Source organism: Pteropus vampyrus, unplaced genomic scaffold (assembly GCF_000151845.1).
Source record: "Pteropus vampyrus isolate Shadow unplaced genomic scaffold, Pvam_2.0 Scaffold84, whole genome shotgun sequence".
Taxonomy (NCBI): Eukaryota; Metazoa; Chordata; class Mammalia; order Chiroptera; family Pteropodidae; genus Pteropus; species Pteropus vampyrus.
In genome coordinates this window covers 7,372,988-7,388,428 of record NW_011888865.1, presented here as the reverse complement: position 1 = coordinate 7,388,428, position 15,441 = coordinate 7,372,988, and the positions used below count along the sequence as shown (strand labels likewise).

The window sequence follows — 15,441 nt, the reverse complement described above, 5'->3', positions numbered from 1 at the left end:
GTGTTAATGGCTGAGAAGACTCAATATTGGTAAGATGTCCTTCTCCCCAAAATGATTTATGGCTTCAATGAAATCACAATAAAATCCCAGGAGGCTTTGTCAAAATTGACAAGCTTGTCCTAAAATTTATGTGGAAACGAAAGGATCTAGATAGCCAAAACAACCTTGAAAAAAGAAGAACAAAGCTGGAAGACTTACACTATCTGACTTTAAAATTTATTATGAAGCTACAGTAATCAAGACAGTGTAGTGTTGCCATAAGACAGACGAATAGATCATTGTAACAATAGAGTCCATAGTAGACCTGTACATTTATGATCACTTGATTTTTAGACAAAGCGGTAAAGGCAATTCAATAGACAAAAGGTAGTTTGGTTTTTTAAAAAACAAATAGTGCCAAAAATAATTGGGTATCTATATGCAAAAAGCCCCAAAACCAAAAAAACTTCAATACATAATTTGTAGCACATTCAATAAAATAACTCAAAATGGATTATATACCTAAATGTGGGAGCTAAAACTATAAAACTTCTAAGATAAAATATAGGAGAAAAATATTTGTGACCTTGGGTTAGGAAAGATCTTAGATATGACAGCAAAAGCATGATCCATAAAAAAAAATTTTGATAAATTGGACTTCTTCAAAATTAAGAACATCTGCTATTCAAAAGACACTGTTAAAAGAATGAAAAGAGAAGCCACAGACTGGAGAAATTATTTACAAACCAAATGCGAAAGGCTTGTACCCATAATATATAAAGAAATCTCAAACTTCAGTAAGAAAACAAGCAAATTAAAATATAGGCAAAAGATTTGAACAGACATTTCACCGAAGATATACAGATGGCATACATGCACACAAAAAGATAGATGTTCTACATCACTAATCATTAGGGGTATACAAATTAACACTATAACATGCTACCATGACACACCTATTAGAATAGCAAAAATTAAGAAGACTGTCCATACCAAGCGCTGCCAACGATGTGAAGCACCTAGAACTCTCATGCGCTGCTAATGGGAATGTACAATGGCGTAAGCATTTCAGAAAACCCGTAGTTTCTTAAAAAGCTAAAAATATACACTTACCATTCCACTCCGAGGTATTTACCCAAGATAAATGAAAGCATATGGCCAAAGACTTGGAAAAGAATGTTCCTATCAGCTTAATTTGTAAGAGCCCAAAACTGAAAATAACCCAAATGTCCATCAACCAGTGAATGGATAAACAAATTGTGGTATCATCCAAACAATGGATTGATATTCAGCAATAAAAAGGAATGAACTACTGATAAAACAATATAAATAAATAGCAAAAATAATTGTTGAGTGAAATAAGCCAGATCGCCTCCAAGATAGACCATACTGTTTGATTCCATTTATATAAAATTCTACAAAATGTAAACTGATCTATGATATAGAATGGTGGTAGAGTGGATTGAATGGTAGCTTCCAAAAAGATAAGTCCACATCCCAATTCCTAGAACCTGTGAATGGTACTTTACTTGAGAAAAGGGTCTTTGCAGATATAATTAAGGATCTTGAGATGAGGAGATCATCCTGGATTATCTAGGTGGGCCTTAAATCTAATGTCAAGTGTCTTTGTAAAAGGAAGGCAGAGATTCAAAACAGAAAGAAGAAAAGGCCCACAGAAGAGGAGGAGGCACTGCGACCACAGAAGCAGAGATTGGAGTAATTGGCCACAGTCAAAGAATGCCAAAAAGATACTAGAAGCTGGATACAGAAAAGAATGAATTCTCTTCTTGATCTTCTAAAGATTGTGGCCCTGCTGACATCTTTATTTCAGACTTCTGGCTTCCAGAACTGTGAGAGAATAAATTTCTGTTGTTTTAAGTCACTGAGCTTGTGGTAATTGTTATAGCAGCCTCAGTACACCAATACAAGAGGTTCCCTGGAAATGAAACAGGAGTGGAGAGAGGGAAAGGCGGGAGAGATTACAAAGGGGCAAGAGCAAACTCTCGAGAATGATAAATATTTTCATTATCATGATTGCGATGTTTCATGAGTGTAGATATATGTTGAAACTTATAAAATTGTATACTTAACAATGTGTAGTTTAAGTCCATTACACATTAACAAAGCTATTAAAAAAGGAACACATAATGAGTCTAAAACAAGATTCCGTTTGCAATATTCTGGCCTTTTCCAAGTAGTCCACATAACATTGATACATGGTGTATTTTCGGAAAATTGATCACAAGATGAAACCTCGCCATATGAAGAACAGCTGAATAACCTCAGAATATTAAAATTGGGAGAACTTATATTTAAAGATATGAAGTATTGCAATGTCAAAGAAGAAACATTCTTATGTTATATAAACTTCATTAGAATTGAGACCAATGATATCAGTTATAGTGAGACAGATTGGGGTTCAAAAAACTTTCTAAAGTCAGGGCTGTCCACAGAAAACATAGCTGTGGGAGAAACTAGTTCATGGGAGACCATTTGTCTAGACATTGTTGAGCAGAAACCTCTCTGATTCTTTCTTCTGTTGGATCCTGTTTTTCTTGACCCCTTATCTTTTCCAATTCCTGCTTTCCTCCCTCCTCTTATGTTTTGCTGGAGCATGTATGTTAATAGCTTCCAAAAAATGCTGGGATAAAATTTTAATTTTGCATATCCGTTACCCTTTGGCAGGGGATAAAATTCCAGGCAAAATTGGACGTGCTGCTCTTTTGCGTTTAGCTTTCACTGATGTTATTGAGAAGGCTGATACCATTACGATTTTAGAATCTTCTATCTTTAGGGTTATAAAATTTCACAATGACGTGCTTTGATTTGGGATTCTATTTTTTCTATGTTGTGCAGTGTACTCATGGTATTTTCAATCACATTCACATCATTCAGTTTTGGGAAATTTTCTTATGTACATATTCATATTTTTAAATATCGTCTCTTTCATTGGTTTTCTCTTGGATAAAACTCTTAGGCAGCCTGGATTGCTCCTCTAATTTTTGTATTTCTTTCCTATTGTCCATCTTTTGTCCTTTTCGTCTTATTGAGAGCTCTTATCTTCTAGAACTTCTATTGAATGTTTCATTTGAACTATCACGCTTTTAATTTCCAAGACCTGCTCTTGTTCTCTAAATAGTACATTAGTAAAATACATTTTGTTCATGTTTCATAGAAATAAGATCATCTCATCTGCCCAAAGGTTTTTCTGGTTATTTCCCCCATTTCCCAAATTATCTGCTTCTTCAAATTTTTTTTTTTCCTGTTTTGATCTTTTTATGTGTTGGAAACTTTACCCAAATGTCTTCTGATCCTTAGCTACTAAAATGAGATGTAATGTATTGTCTATACGGTGTGTTGGTGGGAGGCTAGAGGGTTGGTTATGTTAGAGGGAGCAGCTGCCTTGGCTTTACTGTAATTAACAGGGTTGTCAGCTGAGACATTTTTGTTGCTGGAACCTCCAAAGATATCTGCAGGGCTTTTTTCTGGAGTTATTGTCCCCCCGAAAAACTTTTAATCTCGTCCGAGGGAATAAGACTGACTGCCAATATTTGGGGTATGGCATAGGGGAGGGGACTGGAAGGTCTTAGTTTTAAGTATGTAGACTTTAATTTGCTACCTAAGTTCATCGATTTATTTGCTTCTGAATTGGGAAACTCTCTGGCAATCTCTCCAGTCTCTTGTAGAGTGGCACAAGCATCAGTCACCTGGCTGCATTGTTTAGGGCTTCTTACACAGACTTTGATCAAAACCCCTTGATTTCAACTTATTGCTCAACTCTGCCTCCACAGTATCCAGGTACCATCATGCCTTTCTAGGGTTTGGAAAGACCAATAGCCTTGAGGCCTTGTTAATATCCCACTCTCAGGAATTTAGGTTTTTTCCCTCACCTAAGTGTGTAAGGATAGGCATAGTATTTGCCACATCAGAGTCCAATGCACCATCTAGCCCCAAAGAATGCTTAACAGATATTTGTTGAATGAATGCAAGTCTAGCTAAGTGACTCAAAGTAAGCACTAAACTTTCTGAGCAATTTCTTCACCTGTAAAGTTTCAACAGCCATCCCTGACTTTTTAATCTCACAGGGCTGTTGTGAACATCAAGTGAAAACATTTTGCAATATGTAAGAATTTCTTGGGCAGATTGGTTTTTGGACCACGTAGGGATTTTATGACATGAGAATATATATTTTATTAGAATTTTCATTTTTCATGTCTGAGTTTTTTGTGTTTTTTTAATTCTCATCTGGTAGGATCATCTTCTCTTCTCTTTCCTACCATCTCTAGTGAATCACCACTCAGCTTCCAGTCACTGTAGTAGCTAAAAAGAATCCCCCCAAAGTATAGATTCAGGAGTAGTCATACTAATTTGCCTTTCTCTGGGGGAACACGTTGAATAGATGTTAGTTAGCCTTCATCTCAAGGTAATATTTTTACCAGTCTTATCTAATTAATAAATCCTTTAAGATTTCATCTGTAGAAGCTGCTTCATCAAGTACCAGATATTTATAATGAGAATAGGGTATACGTGCTAGAATTATGGAATGAGAGATTCAATACTTTTATTCTTTTTCTTATTATTTTGGTGACAAGTAGGCATTAGAAGTGATGGTCACAACTTGTAGAGTTCAGAAAATCAATGTATGGATGCCATATCTCACCCAATACACAATCTAAAATTTACCTTTCAGGGCTTAAAAACTATCTATTCAAAATGCAAGTAATTGGAACATAATTATGGGGCTTAAATATAAATGTTTGACAGAAAGTATAGGGTGGTGTCATGAACATGGCACCAGATACACGGCCAGAATATTCTTTTTGTCACTTCTCGTCTTGAACTTCTTAACACACAATTCTTAGCCAGAAGGAAAGTGTACATTTAAAACTTTGGCCCCAAACAAACAGATACACATTTGCAGCAATTGCTACAAAGACTCTTCACAACCACCCCCCCCTCCCCGGCCAAATATTAACAAGGTGTAGGTTAAACAAACAAACAAATTAATAGAAAAGGCCTCTGGCTTCTGTCAGGTAGATAAGCTGCAGCTTCTGGATGCAGATATTCTTCTTCCTTGCTCTCTGGGTTCTGCTTGTGGGAGAGCGGTGGGATGTCAAGAAGAGAGGGACAAAGTAAAACAATTACCCTCAAGTAGTATTTCACGCCTGTCAAAGAGTTCAATCCAATAACCTGGGGAGATTGCAATTACTCATAAATGTATTATTCTTCATAAGAATTTTTAAACTCTTATTTATTCTTTAAGAGATTCCTGAAGATAAGGATTTAAAGAATATCAATGCCTCTTAAATGAACAGGGCAGTAACTCTATTAAAATATAAACTTTCTATTTCTCTCCATTCATAAAACAGACAAAGGCATCATGTTCTCTAGTTTTATTATTTTTCAATCTTCCAACACATGAACTATAACTCACTTTGAAATTTTTTCAGTGCATTTCACAGCAAAAATGAACAAGAAAATCATTAAAATGGTTATACATAAACCAATTGTTTTCTTACAATTTACAATTTGTTGAAAAAAATTATTGTTTTGCTGTTTTCGTCCTATGAACCCCTTCGACGAATTTATCAGAGCACAAAGCTTAAATTTCTTATGATGATGCAATCAATACAGCCACCTACAATGGCTGATGAATAACAGGTATATGTTATACACACTGATTGGAAGACCACATCAGAAGAAACAGAATAAGGCACCACTCTTGGAAAATTAAGGTACTTATAGTAACAAATTTGAGCGCCATAAGTAGGTGCTCAATAAATACTCAAATGAATGATGAAAACCATAATTAGCACTATTCTTTGAGTTGCCAGAAATTCTTTAACCTCAATAAAATACTTATTTAAAAAAAGATTTGTACCTGAATACAACTTCCTGATACCTTTTTATTTCATACTCTTTCTTCAGCATTTGAGTTTCCTTGGAAAGAAAATAAAACCATACTATACATGTCCCCAGTCGTATACATAACTTCTGAATTACTGACAAATATGAATAGTTGTTTTAAATTTTGAGTGAACAGAGGTAAGATAAGCATACTCATCCAGAGGGATAATACATAATACTGGATATTAACCTACAAGTGAAAAAAGATAAGGAAAAAAGTAACAGTTTTATTTAATATTTGCTATGTTCTTTAATGCCTCAGTTCTTGAGAAAGGCCAAAATCTCATATTGACATGAACACATTTAAAAAACTGTCTCTCAAGTGTAATATTTAATAAAACTAGGTACTGAAAAATGTTCTGAAATTTTTCAAGTCAATGCTGTTTTCAAGTATATTAAAATGTTCAGAAGAAAAAAATTCTTCATGGTTATAATTCGAATCAATTTATAAATATATTTTTTAAAAGAGAGTTCCAACAGAGGTGGAAAATGGATAAGATCCTCAGACACAGGCACACAGTCTCTCTGAAGGAACAGAATGCCTTGTTACTGCAACCTGGCTGATTTTTTTTTTTTAACACTGATTTCAGGCACAATGGCTGAATCCACTTCTGCGTCATCTTCCTCCTTCTCTTGGTTTGTTTATAAGAGTAGTGAATACTTCAGTTACTGAGAGAAAGCAAAGCACAGACTCTGAAAGAGACTTCACTTTTCACTATAATCAAAATCAGTGAGTTCTCACTGTTGTGTTCATATCTGTTGACCCCCATGCAAAAATAGGGGATTCAAATTTAGCTTTAGGAGACAGAACTGGATAAAAGACTAATCATCTGACAAGTCAGGTCAAAGGTTTTAAGATGATATTGCTCACATCACATGAACAGGTTGGTGAGAGGTCCATAGTGCTTCTTGGACACTTTGGTCTTGCTGCAGTTCTATAGTGCCCTAATAGGTACATTCGTGTTTAGCTAGTCTGTAGTCTGTAGTCAGGAAGCAGGTCATTCAGTGCAATGACTCCATTCTGGGAGGGTTTAGGGTAAACAGAGAAGAATTTCATTTGGTCGAGTCTTAGATAGTGTGTGTCACTCTGCTGGTTGTGTTGTTGGAATTATTTTCCAAAGGGGTTTGTGATAAACCCAGCCATCTCCCTGAAACAAGTAGAAGAAAAATTAAAGAACTATTCCTCTAATGTTTTCAGAATCAGTGACCAAAACTAGAAGCAACGCTTTCATTGAAATGGAATTCTATTCTCACATTTAAAAGCAGAAGTTTTTCAAGCAGAGACTCATGGACATGGACAACAGACTAATAGTTACCAGAGGGTAGGGAGGGAGGAGAATAGGGAGGAGGCAGATGGGGTTAAAGGGGTCATATATGTGGTGACAGAAAGAAATATAACTATGGGTGGTGAACATACAATGCAATGTATATATATGCCTTACTGTTGAATTGTACACCTGAAACTTATTGGATTTTGTTAACCAATGTCACCATAATAAATAATAAAAAAAGAAAAAGATATTCTTATCTAACCACATTACAGAATGCTAGTTTTAGAAGTTAAGACATGCTACCTGATCATCCGCCTTATTTCACAGATGAAGAAACTGAGGCTCTGAGAAGTGAAATGAGTTGCTCAACTTCAGAGAAAAAGGAGCAGACTCTTTTCAGAGCACTTTCCATATACTTACCCACACTTCACAGATGAGGAACTGCAATTAGTTAGAAGTGGTAAATAAACTACCCAAGGTAAGAGCTGGGGCTCAAACAGCACATCTGACTCCAATATGGTTTACTATACTATACAAATCTTCCTGCTGCATATATATACAACTTAAGAAATGTTAAACATTCACGTAAGAGGATATAACCAATAGATCCTGGTGGACATGTATAATAACAAAAGTAAAGAAATGGAAGACCTAATATGTTAAATGTCAGTGAGAAATAATCAGAAAAAGGTGGATATAATTAAATGATACTAGAAACACTTTAAATTCATCTATACCTTTTCAGGCTGCTCTATCCTCCTCTTTTTATACCAACTGACTCTACTCCTCCATCTAAGATCAACTCCTAACTGGTCTGTAATCAGTCTGAGAGCAATAATGAAAATACAAAACAAGTAGAAGAGCCCTTGTTACCCCTAGCAATATTTATGAACATCTACTAAGCACTCTGTTTAGGACCACAGTGGAGACAAAATCGACTTTTCAATAACATATTCTTCTTAGCAAAGAGCCGTAGATAATGGCAATAGCTCCAAATTTGTTATGAACTTTGTGGTACCAACCAGCTACAACTAGCTGCCATCCTCATCAGCCTCACTTGTACTCCACGGAGCCTCTTAGACGTGATGGCATACATCATGATCCAGTCGCACACAGGATGCAACTTGGTTGCTCCATGGGCTTGAGGAATTAATATATGACACACATCTAACCCATCTGCTATACCCCTGTGCCATGGCACAACATTTGGAAGCCCTACTTATATTTTACCACCCAAAGGGGCCCAAATCTGAGTCAGCATTTCCAATCGACCCTTCAGTCAGGTAGTTACTTAAGATCACCTCAGTTGAAAGAAATTCACTATTTTATTAGACAATCACCATATCTTGCCATCACTTTTGGACTTTGTCCATCCAGTATTGCAAAGTGTGATAAAAAATTAAGTGACAGGCTCTTAATAATATGTCAAATAAAAAATAAATGAGAAGTAGCAAGTTTACAAGTCATGTTAGTAGCAAGAATCAGGGTGCCTCTCTTTTAAAATCCCATTGGTTGCACCTTTTCCTCATTATAGCTCCCTTCTTTTAAGCCTACATTGTTTATTTTTAATGATTTACAGAAGTCCTCCCTTAGAAATTTTCCCCTCTGGAATCTACTTCTGGTATATCTGCTTTCTTAATGAGCTTGAAATGAAAAAAATCTAAGGTTATCAATAGTAATTAAAAAGGTGTATTTTTTTGCACAAAAATGCAGAGATATAAAGCAGTTTTCCTTATGTCTATCCATGAAAACAGTTGGTAATTTGTATCAGATACCCAAAGATTAGAAAAAGGAAAGTAATAAAATTACTATAATAAATTTTGGGTTTTTTAAGAATAATAACTCTGCAAAAATCGCATTCAAATTACTTTTTCCAGAGTCTATCCTGATGGACCAATAATAAAATTCAAAAGGTTTCCTAACACTTGGCAATCGACAAATCTCTTCTTGCTATCAGATATGGTTCATTATTTACCTTTCTGAGTTCTACCAGAAAGTAATAAAACAAAAAACAAAAAAACAAAAATCTTTAATTTAGAAAACTTCAGAAATCATTTAGTGCAACTGAAAACCAGTGCATTAAACTCTTCTAAATAAGCCACAGTCTTTTATATAGGTCTAGCGATGGGAAACACATCACTATAAGATGTACTCTGTTTTACTGGATGTTTTTTATTGTTATACAATGCCTTCTTATGTTAAACTCAAAATGTACTTTTTGGTAGTTAGGGCTTAGCTCAAGTTTGCTATTAGAACTGATTTAAAAAGTTCTAAGTGATAAGCCTTAAGAAAGTTATAATGAATGGCCCGTTTTCTGTTTTTCAGGCTAAACACCCCTATTTCATTCTTTTTTCCTTAAATGTTGCAAAGATGCTAGTCACTTCACTATCCTTTGTGTAGCCAGTTAAGTTTCTCATGTCTCCCTTAAAATGCGGTTTCTGGAAGCAAACAGAATTTCAGTGTGGTACAAAAGGCAATAAAATTGTAAATTGCATAGTCTATTATTATGATACAAGATTTTGTTAGCATTTTCATTTGTGGCCAATTAAATCCCTAAATCTATTTCATTTGAATTGCTGGTTAACTATTGACAAATTATGAAAAGTTCATTAAAAAGCTCAGGATTAAGCTAGAGTATTTTCAGAAAGGGAGATGCATAAGTGGTAACAATTTAAGAAAACCTAGTACGCTGAAGTTCTAAGTAGATAATGAGTTTTGGTCTGAAGGCAGGTAGGACATACCTCTTTAATAAAATATTTGGTTTTCCAGGGTGTGCCTGTTTCAGTACGATGCCTTTCTTCAGTCCTCTGGCGTTCTTCTAGGGTACGTTTATGCTCTGTGGCCTTATCAATTTCAGATTCCCTCAGAGCGTCTGTCACATTTTTCCACAATCGCCTGAAACAGGAAAACCACACATTTTTACAAACATTCTTCAAAAAAAGATAAATAAAACTGATACTCTCAAAATTAACAGTCATTTTTAAAAATTACATTTCCTAAATCAGATCTGTAATTTCATGCCAGAGTTAGTTACAAGAACACTGACGCTATATTGCATGTTAATGTCCAAGATGCTACTGCTTCTACTTCTTTTTCAATTAAAAATAATTTATATTTTCAATTTATAAAACTAAGATTTTTATTTTTAAGAAACTTAAGAAATACTAAACAAAAAGATTTTTAAAAGATTTTAAAAGATATTAACAAAATATTTTTAAGCTGAAATACAATAGAAACCACTTCTGCTGCTGGACATGATGAAATAACAGGCACCAGATTTACCCTCCTTCCTTTAATCAACTAGGAAACGAGATCAAAAGTAATGAAACAATGATTTTCAGATATTGAGCAAAAGGCAGCACAGGACAGCGAACCCTGAGAGTAGAGAAAGAACTCCAACTCACTGGGCTAGAGAGAGTTTACAAGTACAGCATAGGGAGGAGAGAAGCTCAACAAACTCCAAGCAAAAGAAAACTGTCAAGACAGTTCTTTGGGGAAAGTAGTCTATAGTCTGTTCAACAAGTGGTATTGGGGCAACTGGATATCCATACGCAAAAAGTCGACCTTAGACCCTTACCTCACAATAAAACTTTTACAAGAAGATACAAGAGAAAATCTTTGGGATTTTGGGTTATGCAAAGATTTCTTAGATGCAACACCAAAACCATAATCCATAAAAGAAATCATTGCTATGTCACCTCATCAAAATTAAAAACTTTACTGAAAAAAAAAAAATTAAAAAATTAAAAGACGAGCAATAGACTAAGAGAAAATATTTGAGAAACACATATCCGATAAAGGATTTATATCCAGAATTTACAAAGAACTCTATAACACAATAAGATAAACAATTCAATTTATAAAAATGGGTGAAAAGATATAAGCACACATCTCACCAGAGAAGATAAACAAATGACTAGCACATGAAAACATGCTCAATATCAATAGTCATTAGGGAAATAAAAATTAAAATCACAATGAGATACTATTTTAAACCAACTAGATAGGTATATTAAATAAGACAGTAACAGATGTTGATGAGAATGTGGAGAATTGGAACCCTCATAAATTGCTGTTAGGAAATGTAAAATGGTGCAGCCATTTTGGAAAATAGTTCAGCAGTTTTTTTGAAAAGTTAGATATAAAACTACCACACAAACCAGCAATTTCACTCCTAGTATTTACCCAAATGAAAACATGTCCACACAAAGATATGCATGAGGATATTCATAGCACTATTAATCATCTTAGTTCAAAATTGGAAATGTCCATCAACTGGTAAATGGAAGACACAACGTGGTATTATACAATGGAATTATATGAAACTTAGAGGAAAATATATAACATTGTACAGCAATAAAATGGAATGACCTACTGATGCATGCTATATATCATGGATGAACTTCAACAACATGCTAAGTGAAAAATGCTAGGCACAGGAGATCCCATTTTGTATAATCCCATTTATCTGAAATATCCAGAGAAGGTCCATTTATAGAGACAGCATGCAGTTTCTCTGAGACTGGGGGTAGGATTGGGGATTAACTGTAAATGAGCATGAGGGATCTTATGGGAAGATGAAAAGATTCTAAAACTGATTTATGGTGATGACTGCACCACTCAGGAAACAGGTGAATTTTATGATAAGTAAAATATATCTCAATAAAGTTATTTTTTAAGTGGCAATTTGATATCAAAATAAAATTCAAAGCAAGAACTATGACCAGGGATAAAGAAGATCATTTCGTAATAATCAAGGATCAATGCATGAAGATATACAATCCTAAACATGTATGCCCCTTATAACCGAACCTCAAATAACATAAAAGTAAAAACTTTTAGAACTACAAAGAGAAATATTCAATTATAATTAGTAATTTCAGTAACTGATTTCAATAACTGATCTCTGCTGATAGAACAGGTACTCAGAAAATCAGCAAAGATATAGAGGACTAGAAAAATACTATCAACCCACTTGACCTAATTGACATTTATAGAATTACTCTCACCAAACATCAACAGGATATACATTCTTGTCAAGTGCACATGAAACATTTACCAAGACATAATTTACCAAGGCCACAAAACAAATTTCAATAAATTTAAAGGACTGAAACCATACAAAATACATTCTTTGATCAAATGAAATTAAATAAGAAATGAATAATGGGCAGATAGCTGGAAAATCTCCAAATATTTGGAAATTAAACAACACATTACTAAATAACTTCATGAGTCAAAAAAAATCACAAGGGAAATTAAAAAATAAATATCAAAAGTTCAAAAGTTGCAGGACAAAGATAAGGCAGACTTAAAGGAAAATACACAGCATTAAACGTTTATATTAAGAAAGAAAAAAAATTAACAACCTAAACCGGGAGTCAAACTATGGTCCACTGCCCATTTTGTTAATAAATTTTTATTTTAATATAGCAACATCAATCACTACTTTTGTACTACAATGGCAGAGTTGAGTAGTTGTGGTACAGGCTATCCGGTCCATCAAGCCTAAGATATTTACTCTCTGGCTTTTTACAAAAGAAGTTTGCTGATCCTTGACCTAAATTTTCATTTTTAAGAAAGCAGAAAAAAGAACAGCAAATGATGCACAAAGTAAGCAGAACAAAGAAAATTAAAACAATAAGAACAGAAATCAATGAGAAAGAACAGAAGTATAGACAAAAAAATCAATGAAACTAGTTCTTTGAGTAAAATTAATAAACATTTAATCACATCAATCAGGAAAAGAAGTTATTACCAATATAAGGAAAGAGTGTGGTGACATCACCACAAATCCTACACACAGTATAAGGGAATATTATGAACTATACGCTAAGAAATTTGGCAATTTTATGAAACAGACCAGTTCTTTGAAAGACACAAACTACCAAAGTTCACTCAAGAAAAAATAGATAACCTCAACAGCCCTAAGTACTAAAGATATTGAAGTTGTTTGTAGTTAAAGACTTTCCCCAAAGAAAACAATAGATGGATATTCCTATGAACACAGACATAAAAATTTCTTAATAAATTTTTATGATAATTTGGTGTCTCTTAACTACCTTGTTTAATAATAGCCAGATTCTTATTATCTGCTTCTACATTTAATCTGTTGTGACATATTTAGTTAAAATACATAAAGAAAATATGGCCTCACACAATATATAGTTGGAAAAGGGAAGAATATTTTAATAGATTTTCAAATAATTCAATTCTTTGATACAGTATCAAAACTCAGTAAGTGGTAGTTTTTGAAATTTAGATGCAATGTGGAAACTGAAAAATGTCAATGAATTTTTCACACTCTGCTACATGGAAATCTACTGGTCTAATTTGCATCTTGAATAGAATTTTCATCCATGCATAATTCTGCAATATCATGCATTGATCATTTGAAACATGATCTTACAGATTTTGACATTTTATTATGTAATATTTAAAAAGCACACTTTTTAATATCGCCACCAATTTCATCAGAAAACTCAGCTTGGGAAGTTTTCGAGCTCACTGTGGCAGATACAAGATACAAAATTTTGATTTGCCTTGAAGCTCAATTTTTTTTGCAGTTCTATTGACATACAGCACTGTGTAAGTTTAAAGCGTATGGCACAGTGACTTGACTTACATTGCGATTACCATAATAAGTTTAATTAACTTCCATTTCATATAGATACAAAAAAAATTTTTTTCCCTTGTGATAAGAACTTTCAGGATCTATTCTCTTAACAACTTTCAAAATATACCGTATAAGTGTTAACTACAGTCATCATGGATTACATCACATCCCCAGGACTTATTTATCACATAACTGGAAGTTTAAACCTATGACCTCCTCCACCCAATTCTCTCACTCCCAACCCCTGCCTCTGGTTACCACAAATCTGACCTATTTTTCTATGAGGTTCTTTTTCTTATATGAAAATTTTTCAATTGAGGTATAATTGACATATAATGCTATATTGGTTTCACATGTACAACATAATGATTCAATATCTGTATTTACTGTAAAATGATCACAATAAGTCTAGTTAACGTCAATCATCATACATAGATGCAAAAAATTTTGTTCTGGACAGGAGGACTTTTAAGATCTACTGTTAGCACTTTCAAATATGCAATACAGTATTATTAACTATAGTCACCACACTGTACGTTACATCCCCATGACTTATTTCATAACTGAAAGTTTGTACTTTTTGACTCACTTCACCCATTTCGCCCACCCCCTAAAGCCTGCTTCCAGGATCACCAACCTGTTTTCTGTATCTATCAGTTTGATTTTTTTTTGTTTATTTTGTTCTAGATTCCACATATAAATGAGATCATCCAGAATTTGTCTTTGTCTGACTTACTTCACTTAGCATAATGCCTGAAAAGCCCATCCCTATTGTAGCATGATTTTACTCTTCTTTATGGCTGAATAATATTCCCACATGCATGCGTGCATGTGTACACCATAACTTCTTTATATGTATTTATCTGTCAATGGACACTTGAGTTATTTTCATTTAAATTTTATTATTAGCAAAAAATATTAATTGTTTTCCTTGAAATGCCATTTTCATGTCAATCGTTTATAAGAAAAATCTAGTATTTAAATTAGAACAGCTATAGTTTGTCAATCATTCTTTTAAGTAAAAATGGTATTTTATGAAAAGAGTAATTTGCTTCTAACTCAAAAAACTGCACAAATGCTTTTCCTTCAGATAACTACTGTACTTCAGTATCTAGCACAAGTGCTTTATGCCTACTCCCAATTTGTCATGCAGAATATTCAAAAACTTTTTTTTTTAAGACATTTAAAAAGAAACTAGCATTTTAAAAATTGCAAGCACATGGCAGTGAAGAATACAATAACTACTTATACAACTTGGTGTCACTGTCTTGATACGTGCTAAGGCCCAACAGTGCTACCCACCATTGCTTTTGTACCACCAAAGCAAGTATCGACAGTGAAAATGGCAAATAACAGCTCAGCAATATTACAAAAAAGTTTTGAAATTGTACATCCCCTGAAAAGATCTAGGATCTCAGAGAACCTCTCCTTCAGGATGAATCCCTAAAAAAGAAAATTTTTTAATCACTATTGTTTAATCTTTGATCCAACTTGAGTCTTTGGCTAATGGGCATTTAATCTCTTTACTCATCTATTTATAAACTGGTTCCATTTAAGTGATCAAGATATTTAATAATCCCTTGTATTTCCTTTATCTTTTTAAAAACTGATACAGTAATACTTCCACATGATAAAAAATTTCAACAGTTCAAAAGGGCAGTCTGGAAA

The 15,441-nt window shown here is 33.8% G+C and overlaps 1 protein-coding gene across 1 annotated transcript in view; it reads right to left on the bottom strand.

Moving 5' to 3' along the window:
* Positions 1 to 5,360: 5,360 nt before the first annotated feature.
* The window catches only part of OSBPL11 (oxysterol binding protein like 11), a 76,012-nt gene continuing 65,931 nt past the window's right edge, over positions 5,361 to 15,441 (bottom strand). The window contains exons 12-13 of the mRNA XM_011363295.2: positions 9,899 to 10,052; positions 5,361 to 7,034 (exon numbers count right to left, since the gene is read on the bottom strand). Of these exons, the coding sequence (XP_011361597.1) occupies positions 6,969 to 7,034; positions 9,899 to 10,052 (220 nt within the window). The 3' untranslated portion in view covers positions 5,361 to 6,968. The remainder of the gene's footprint in view (positions 7,035 to 9,898; positions 10,053 to 15,441) is intronic.